The sequence below is a fragment of the Rhinichthys klamathensis genome, unplaced genomic scaffold (assembly GCF_029890125.1).
Source record: "Rhinichthys klamathensis goyatoka isolate OS25496 unplaced genomic scaffold, OSU_Roscu_1.1 h1tg000161l_1, whole genome shotgun sequence".
In the NCBI taxonomy this organism is placed as follows: Eukaryota; Metazoa; Chordata; class Actinopteri; order Cypriniformes; family Leuciscidae; genus Rhinichthys; species Rhinichthys klamathensis.
Genome location: NW_026606695.1, coordinates 3,643,370 through 3,652,186, shown reverse-complemented (window position 1 = coordinate 3,652,186; position 8,817 = coordinate 3,643,370). Strand labels below are relative to the sequence as shown.

Below are 8,817 nucleotides of genomic sequence, written 5' to 3'. Positions count from 1 at the left end.
TCTAGTCCTGGTATTGAAACAAAGGTTGGGTTGTTTTGCGAGGGGGGGCGGTGGGGGTTGAAGGCTCAACCCATCCTGCTGGTGTCTCGTATCACAGCATTTGGTGCATCAATATGGGCTGGTATTAGGCCGGCTGTCGACTCCTTCTGTTCCGTAACACGTCACATTGTCGTCTTCACATTCAAGACCGTCCCATCCGTTTGCTGCTATCGAAATGTCATTGAAAGCTGGTGTGACACGATAACATTAAAAAGCACTGTGTAAAACAAGCACATTCATTTTGTTTTGGTTGCATGGCTTTGAATTAGACCACCAATGCAACGGTTTGGCATTGCTATGGCTTCGGTGTTGATTGTCACTCGGCACTAGGAGTAGACACACGGCAGGTTCATGTGTTTAAGCATGTGTGTTTGTTTCGTCGTCTTTACAGGTCAAAGCAACTGTGAAGCGTCCAGATTGGTTTCACACATCTGTTGAGTGATGAGCGTTGTCTCGGGAGACAGATGGAGCATGCTGAGCAATGGCGGCCACTGAGAGACGGCGTCTGGGTGACTCATGCGAACTTGATGATTCGTTTTAGATCAACATGTAGTGTTTATGCATGCGCTTTGTGTTTAAGAAAACGTAAAAAAGATATTTTTTATATGTTTGTAGAAATCTGAGTGCTATAGGTTCTGTGCTTTAGTCATCATGTCCATGGACTTGTATGCATGTATACATGCATGATGTGGCTCTTTAAAGTCTGTCGCTTCGAAAGCTGTCCTCTACTGAGGGGTCAGGGAGGACCATATCAGGGTCACTGAGCATGCTCAGTCCATCCAAACTGAGCGGCTCGATACGAAGTTCATCCTCCAGTGGAAAACCTCCCTCTGAGTCCAAACACTCTGGCACTGCAGACAACACACTGCTGATGTCCTTAGACAGGTTGGGATTGGAGTCGTCTGAGAGAGAGCAGAATCGTGAGTGAATACAGGAGATGCGAAAGAACAGATGTGCAAAACTTCTTTTTTTTTTTCTTCAGCTGATCACCTGAAAGGCTAGTCCACTAATCAGTCTAATGGAATCTCAGAGTAATCTAACTGGTTTTGGGTTTGCGTGGCCCCAATCAGACGCGTTTCTTCTAGGGCATTTACATAAGACACATTCTTATGTTGGTACACAATATAGAAGTCTCAAGACACTATTTTGAACTTCACATACCATTAAGACTCAAACACTTGTGTCGGGACACTCAAAACAAATGCAGCGAGACACCATTTTTTTCATATATACACTACCACTTAAAAGTTTGGAGTCTGTAGGATTTTGTTGTTAAAGACATTGATACTTTTATTCAGCAAGGACAACAAAGAAATGTATATTGTTACAAAAAAAATATATTTCAAATAAATTCTGTTCTGTTAAACTTTATACTCAGAATCCAAAAAAATAAATAAAAGTCAGTTTCCACAAAAATATTAAACAGCACAGCCGTTTTCAAAATGATATGTGAATAAAAAACATGTCTTGAGCAGTAAATCAGCATATTAGAATGATTTCTGAAGGATCATGTGACGCTGAAGACTGGAGTAATGATGCTGATCACAGTAATAAATCACATTTTAAAATATATTCAAATACAATTTTTAATTGTAATAATATTATTTCACAGTAATACTTATTTTACTGTATTTTTAATCAAATAAAATCGCCTTGGTAAAGATAAGACTTCTTTCTAAAAATAAAAAAATAAAACATACCCCAAACTTTTGAATGGTATACCTATGAAATGTTTTTTTTTTTTTTTTTTTTTTTATATAAACTAAACAGCTGTTGGACGACTAAGTGATAATCAACTAGGATATTTTTTGATTCCCATTTCCCTTTTATTGCCAGTTACATAAAAACAATAGTCCATGAATGAGATGAATGAGACTTATTTTTTGAATCAGAGCTTGTACCTGTAAGGATGATGTTGGGCACTCCTCCTCCACAATTAGAGTAAAGCATGTTGTGCCTCATCTGATGGTGGTCTTGCAGGTTGCCATGGCTACCACCCAAGCCCATGAGGGCAGCCTGGGAGCAGTAGAGGTTGGAGGAAGGGTCAAATCCTCCAGCCACTGAGCTCATGACATTCTCCAACATGTTATACTGATCCTGCGGTTTAAACACATGCGACATGTTTGTAAGTGTTTATAAAACAAAAGATGAGCAACAGAGTGCACTGCAGAATCGTATACGTTTACCTGATAGGACGAACACTTGGACTGACGTCCGGAGAATTGCAGCTCCATAAAGGGATCGTTAAAGAATGCTGCCATGCTGTTGTGCTGCACGCAAACAGAAGCAAGAGGAAGTTATAAACATGTCCACACTATATACAGCCATGGTCCGAATTATTGGCATCCTTGGAAAATATGAACAAAGAAGCCTGTGAAAATAAATCTGCATTGTTAATCCTTTTAATCTTTTATTTAGAAAATTCACAAAAATCTAACCTTTCATTGAAGTAAAATAATTGAAAATAGGCGGGTTCCAATGGGGGGTGAGCTCCAAAACACGTTACACAATTAATGGCTTTTATCCTATCCTTTTCAACCTCCTTTTGCCAAGATAACAGCTCAAGATAATCAGTTTTCTTCTATAATGCCTGATGAGTTTGGAGAACAATTGACAAGAGGTCAGAGACCATTCCTCCATACAGAATCTCTCCAGATCCTTCAGATTCCCAGATCCATGTTGGTGCTTTTTCTCTTCAGTTCACTCCACTCAACAGGTCAGGGGACTGGGACGGTCATGGCGGAAGCTTCATTTTGTGCTCAGTGACACATTTTTGTGTTGATTTTGTTTTGGATCGTTTTCCTGATGGAAGATCCAACCACGGCCCATTATAAGATTTCTAGCAGAGGCAGCCAGGTTGTGATTTTTTATCTGTTGGTATTTGCTAGAATCCACAATGCCATGTATCTGAACAAGATGTCCAGGACATTCAGCAAAAAAAAAAAGGCCCACAACAACATTAAAGACCCAGCAGTATATTTAACCGTGGGCATGGGGTACTTTTTATCCCTGTTTGCACCAAACCCATCTAGCGTGTTTGCTGCAAGACAGCTCTTTTTGTTTAGTTTCATCTGACCATTTATTTCGTCCCCTTTGAAGTTCCAGTCGTGTCTGACAACTGAATTTGCTGGAGTTTGTTTTTGGATGAGCGAGGAGTATTTTTCTTGAAACCCTCCCAAACAACATGTGGTGATGTAGTTTTTTTTTATTTTTTTATATTGTTTAGGCTTTCTGACCCCAATACTCAACTAATCTCTGCAATTCTCCATCTGTGATCTTTGGCCACTCGAACTCTCCTCCTCACCGTGCATTAAGGCAATATATAGACACGTCCTCTTCCAGACAGATTCGTAACATCTTTAGTTGATTGAATCTTTTTAATTATTGCCCTGATGGTCAAAATGGGGATTTTCAATTCTTTAGCTATTTTCTTACAGCCACTTTCTATTTTGTGAAGCTCAACAATCTTTTGATGCACATCAGAACTATATTCTTTGGTTTTACTTATTGTGATGGATGATTAAGAGAATTTGGCCTTTGTGTTTCCTCATATTTATACTCCTGTGAAACAAGAAGTTCATGTTCCTAGTCACCCTGGTGTGTTTAAAAATATAAATATGAATGGGAATATCCTTCAGAGATATTTTACTCATAAGAATTTCAAGGGGTGCCAATAATTGTGGCCAAGGTGTTTTGGAGAAAAACATTTATTTCATAATGTAATTTTCCCCCCACTTTCAATTGTTTCACTGCAATGGAAGGTTAGAATTTTTTTAATTAAATATCAAAAAGATAAACAACGCAGATTACATTTTTCACCTCCTTCTTTGATCATATTTACTAAGGGTGCCATTAATTCTGACCAGAGGCCTATACCATGATGGTAGTTGAACACTCAGGGTTACAGGATTAATTGACAAAACCAAACCAATTTAATCAGGCTGTGTTGGTACAATGATGCTGATCATAAACTTTCTCGGTTAACTCAGGCTTTGACCTGAGTTCATGGAGTGCGTACACATGAAAGTGTGACATCAGTAGCGAACAGCCAATCGCATGCCTTGAAACATAGAAACTGCGATTCACCTCGCGGCGAATCAGCAAGATTCTTTTCTCTCTTCTGCCAAAGATCAATAGATTGAAGAATATGAATTACATAAATGCATTTACACAGCAAAAAGAAAATATCTTGCTATATCAGCGCAAGTGAAAGTTGTGAAGTTAGTTAATGTAGTTGATAATATATATAGGTATACAGAGACTCAGACATGCAAGCTCACATGTAGTCATTTTTAAAACCTTATCTACCGATTCCAAATCTTATTTATATTACATATTATCTGTATATGTTCATTTAAACTAAATGTTTAACAATAATAATAATGGATTAGGGGGTATAATAATTATATAAATAAAATATAAATCATATAAAATAACTATATTAAATAATCATTGCTAAAAGCCAGACATTTTTTTATTTAAAAATCTTTTAGTATGTAGTGAACTTTAATTTGGAGTAAGAGTAACAGGGGATTGTCTTTTTTGCATCAGACATGTGTCACTTTGCTCACAGCTGATTGGTCCAATTTCTGTTTGAGATCTCTTGCCTAGAACATTGAAACTATGTTCTAGGTAAGAGATCAAGTGCAAAGAGATTCAAGAGATTAGGTAAGAGATTCAAGCGTAAACTGCTGCAAACTAGAAACAGAAACTTGCAACGGAGCAGGTTAGCTGTGGAGAGTTACTATGGTGATGAACAAATCTAAAATTTGAGCCACTTTCATGGTGCCTAAAACCCAGGATTGGCGCAAACTAAACTGAAACATACCTGGCTATCACGGTATAGGCCCCCAGGACTGTATATCTCATATTCGAATGACATTATTTACATTATATAGTACCGGAAATAGTGCCAACCAAGTGTTTCTACAGTCTTGGCTGATCCTAATGTGTTTCAGTGTTTTCCTGTTCTGCCAAAAATAACCAGCCTGTGAAACAGCTGAACATTAGCCTCTCCCCTTAGAGCCCTGTCTCTATTAACAGCTGATTTCAATTGGAACTCACAGCGCTGGAATTAAAGTCGAGTGGGACGTTCTGCAGCGGGGACACAGGCTGGTGCTGTTGGTGCTGTTGTTGCTGCTGTTGGCCACCTGTTTGTCGCTGCTGCACCCCTGGATGCTGGGAGCTCTGCTGAATAGACTGATGGGACTGGGGAGGCTGTTGCTGCTGGGTTTGCTGGTAATGGGGGTAGGGAGGGGGCGGTTCCATTGGTAAGTTACTGGTGTCCAAGGCAACCCCCTAAAGAGAACAGGAAAGTTATTAAAATAATTTGACTGGGCTACGGTATGCATCAGAAACACTCTGTTCTTGGCAAAAACGAACAATAAACCAGCTGCAATATTTCAAAAATGTTGTGCTCCACAAAATAAAGTAAAGAAATATATTTTTTTTTAAACATGAGAGCGATGGCATTGAGTTATACAGATGACACCTGGTTTTATAGTCTTTTCTGCACACACAAAATCACACAAAAAGTATGACTTCAGAAGACTTTGAAAGTACACAGGTCATATTGACCATTTTATGGTGCTTTTCCCCCTTTTTTTTTATAACAAAACACCTGATTACACCTGGTCACTTTATGTGTTTTCTCTGATCTGATAGCTTTCCAATTGTGAAAAGACCAGGTGTAAATACCCTCCAAAACACTTTCGAGACAGGATTTAAATCCGATCACTCAAACGAATTTAAGGGGTGGTTTGAGACGCATTTCAAATGAAACTGGACAAGTGTAAATGCATCTGGTTGTTGAAACCACACATGTAAATTTTACTTCTCCCAAGATGGTAAAAAAAAAAAAAAATATGTGTAAGAGCATGTTATTACCGGCTCCTGGTAGCCAGATATGACAGCGCTACTGCAGCACACATTGCCACAGAAATGGCCCGCCGCAGATGAGTAGCTGAGTATCTCTTCAAGCGCAAACTGCTGCAAATGAAACTCAAAGTTTGGCGTCACATCCTGAAGCTCAACACAAAATCATCTTCATTATAAGTAGTGAGACTAAATGATCTTTCAAGTCCTGATGCAGCTATCTCTCTTATTGTAGTCTTTGACCTTGAAATTAACTGATAATAAAATCATGCTCATATATGTTGCTTTTGCTGACGTGAACTCCACTAAGACATATTTATATGGCCAAGTTTAATTGGAAATGTCTTAATAAATCGGATAGCTATTCAGAAAGCACATGAAGTGACCAGGTGTAAACAGGCCCTTAAATGCAGCCTTGGAGAGCATAAGAGACTTCTTTTTTTAAAAACGACAACAACAACCAAATGGTAGTGTATATTTGTATAACTGCTCTGTGGATACCAACTCAAGTAAACTTTAGATTGCATTTCTTGTGCAAACTCATAACAATGATTACAATTATTATAAATTATAAACTTCCGTTATAAACTACCATGAAAGAGTATAGAAAGTCTAGTTAAATGATTCCATAAAAATAACCAGTTTAAAAGAGTCAACACTGAAAGAAAACAGTGGCACAGAGCATAAAATTAATCTTGGGATTTTAGGAATCAAACGTGGAGCTTCTACAACTGAAAATTGCAATTACCGGTAATGTAAAAAAAGAAAGAAAAGAAATCTATGCTTTTACACAGCCCAAGGTACAACAGAAAAAACAGCAATAGGGTTTGGAACGACATGCAGACGAGTATATAATGAATTCGAATCATAACTATATGCTCTAAGCCGTTTGGAATCACCACAGTTTGTAGCAGAGAATCTGGTGTTGAATTCAAATGGCTGCGCCACATGGTCCAGATCAATTTGATAGTGTTGCACAGTGGATCCATTTGAATTCAACACAGAAATCTGTTACAATGCCTTGCAGGGTCAAAACTGATCAGTAGGGCGCTATTCAAAGACTCACAATAAACAAACCTTTGCTATCCACTCATGCCGTGCAGATAATTGGTCTGTGCTGCATGGTTCATTTGTTAGTGCTGTATCACCACACATCTAAGTATTTGCCTTTCAGCAGAAAATGGTAGTGCAAGATTAAAAAGATTTTTTATTTATTTATGTGTAGTCGCACCAGTGAAGTCTAACAAGATGCAGTCTGGAGCCCTGTACAGTTTAATACAAGAAGTCTGATCTTTTGGATGAATATTGAGAAAAGATACCACTGCAGAATGTGAGATGTTATGCGAGGAGTTTAATGAGCACTTTCTCACCTGTGTGATCGGAGAGAGTGAGGGCGACATTGTCGGGGAGAGCTGCTTACTCAGGCTTCGTCTCTGATCACCCCCTGGAGAGAGCGTCAGAGGACTAATGGGTGCCGGGCGCCTTCTGGGTGAACTCGCCATGCCCGTTGGAGGAGGGTTGGACAGCGAGGAGAGACGTAGGGACGTGTGGAGCGATGGATTGCTGAGAGATGAGTGCAGCTGAGAGTTGTTGAGGGACGCCTGGATGGAAGGGTTGCTTAGAGAGGATGACAGCCCTGAGAGGACAACAAATAAGACATAATCAGCTTCAGAGGTCAAAAGTTCTTCTTGAACTGCCTTAATGAAACCGAGATAAACCAATAATGGCTTTATGAGTCACTGCGTGCAGGCCGGCTCTTGTCCTGATGTCCACTCCTCAGAGAAGACACTAGCAATTGTCTGCAGGTTACTGGACCAGTGAGAGCGAGAGAGAAAAGAGCCGTTTATGAGCAGCCAATTCAGGGGTTAAAGGTCATCTGTGTCTCTGGGGATCAGCCAATGAGCGAGCAGCACAGCTGAAACGGGCAGCAGAAACATCCCAGCACACCCTGTTCCCAGACATGAGAGCGAATGGAAAGAATAAAGCTCAAGAGAATGGAAGTCAAAGAGAGCGATCAGATGGCGGATGGATTTAAAAAGGGGGGACGAGAGAGGAGGAGAGCTGTAGTCTTCTGCATGGATGTGGCCCTTTAGAAAACACATGGCATTCATTCCCCAGAAAGCGCCTACAGTGTAAGCCTACAGTGTGCCTTAAACAAAGACTAAAGTGTTCAGCCAGGCTCTTCTGAAGCCAGGAGATGCTTTAACAGCAAATGAGACTCCTTGAATAACGATTTGGTCACAAACAAAAGCTCTTTTTATCTTTAGACAGAGCATGAATGAGATTACGCATGTGTGAAAACCAGCACAAGTATTAATGTGGCTGTTTATGCCGGATATAGTCAACCTAACTGACCTTGTGAATTTCCAATGCCCAGATGCATCATGGCTGCAGGCAGGTTGCCGGTGCTGCTGCCTCCGCTCAGGTTGGGATATCCAGCCTCGTCAGGGTCCAGCGGAGTAGGCAACGGAGAGGGGAAGTGCAGGTTACTGAGGTCAGGCAAAGACCCGCCAGTGTTTAACGTGCCCTGGTAGTGAGACAGACCAGCATTCTGCTCTGGAGATGGGAATATACTGCAGAGAAACAGAGACAGACAATTTCAGGATGTTTAAATGAACAGCAAATATCAATAAACACACACAAACACGTAAATTTCCCTTGACTTACTTGATTCCAGGCACTTCACAGGACTTTGGCCGGGAGGACAGAGACTGCACCTGCAACCAGGCAACATGTGAATTAAACGTTCACACTAGCCGAAGAAGATATATTTAACAACCTACCATCTACAAATAATCAATTAGTACCACTGTACCTAGTAAGACAAAATGGCATCATACTCAAATCAATACTACATTTTCTGTAATCAACAGCACAAAGATTTTGTTAAAAGTCATCATGACA

General features: G+C 40.0%; 1 protein-coding gene across 6 annotated transcripts in view; it reads right to left on the bottom strand.

The window, feature by feature from the left end:
- Window positions 1-324: 324 nt before the first annotated feature.
- The window catches only part of crtc3 (CREB regulated transcription coactivator 3), a 48,248-nt gene continuing 39,755 nt past the window's right edge, over window positions 325-8,817 (bottom strand). For 4 of the 6 annotated variants that reach the window (XM_056259017.1, XM_056259018.1, XM_056259016.1 and 1 more), the window contains 8 exons: window positions 8,581-8,630; window positions 8,269-8,486; window positions 7,284-7,549; window positions 5,926-6,027; window positions 5,104-5,337; window positions 2,226-2,309; window positions 1,941-2,136; window positions 325-941 (listed from right to left, as the gene is read on the bottom strand). In XM_056259017.1, the coding sequence (XP_056114992.1) occupies window positions 736-941; window positions 1,941-2,136; window positions 2,226-2,309; window positions 5,104-5,337; window positions 5,926-6,027; window positions 7,284-7,549; window positions 8,269-8,486; window positions 8,581-8,630 (1,356 nt within the window). In that variant the 3' untranslated portion in view covers window positions 325-735. The remainder of the gene's footprint in view (window positions 942-1,940; window positions 2,137-2,225; window positions 2,310-5,103; window positions 5,338-5,925; window positions 6,028-7,283; window positions 7,550-8,268; window positions 8,487-8,580; window positions 8,631-8,817) is intronic. The other 2 variants (XM_056259020.1, XM_056259021.1) reach the window with 1 other exon arrangement.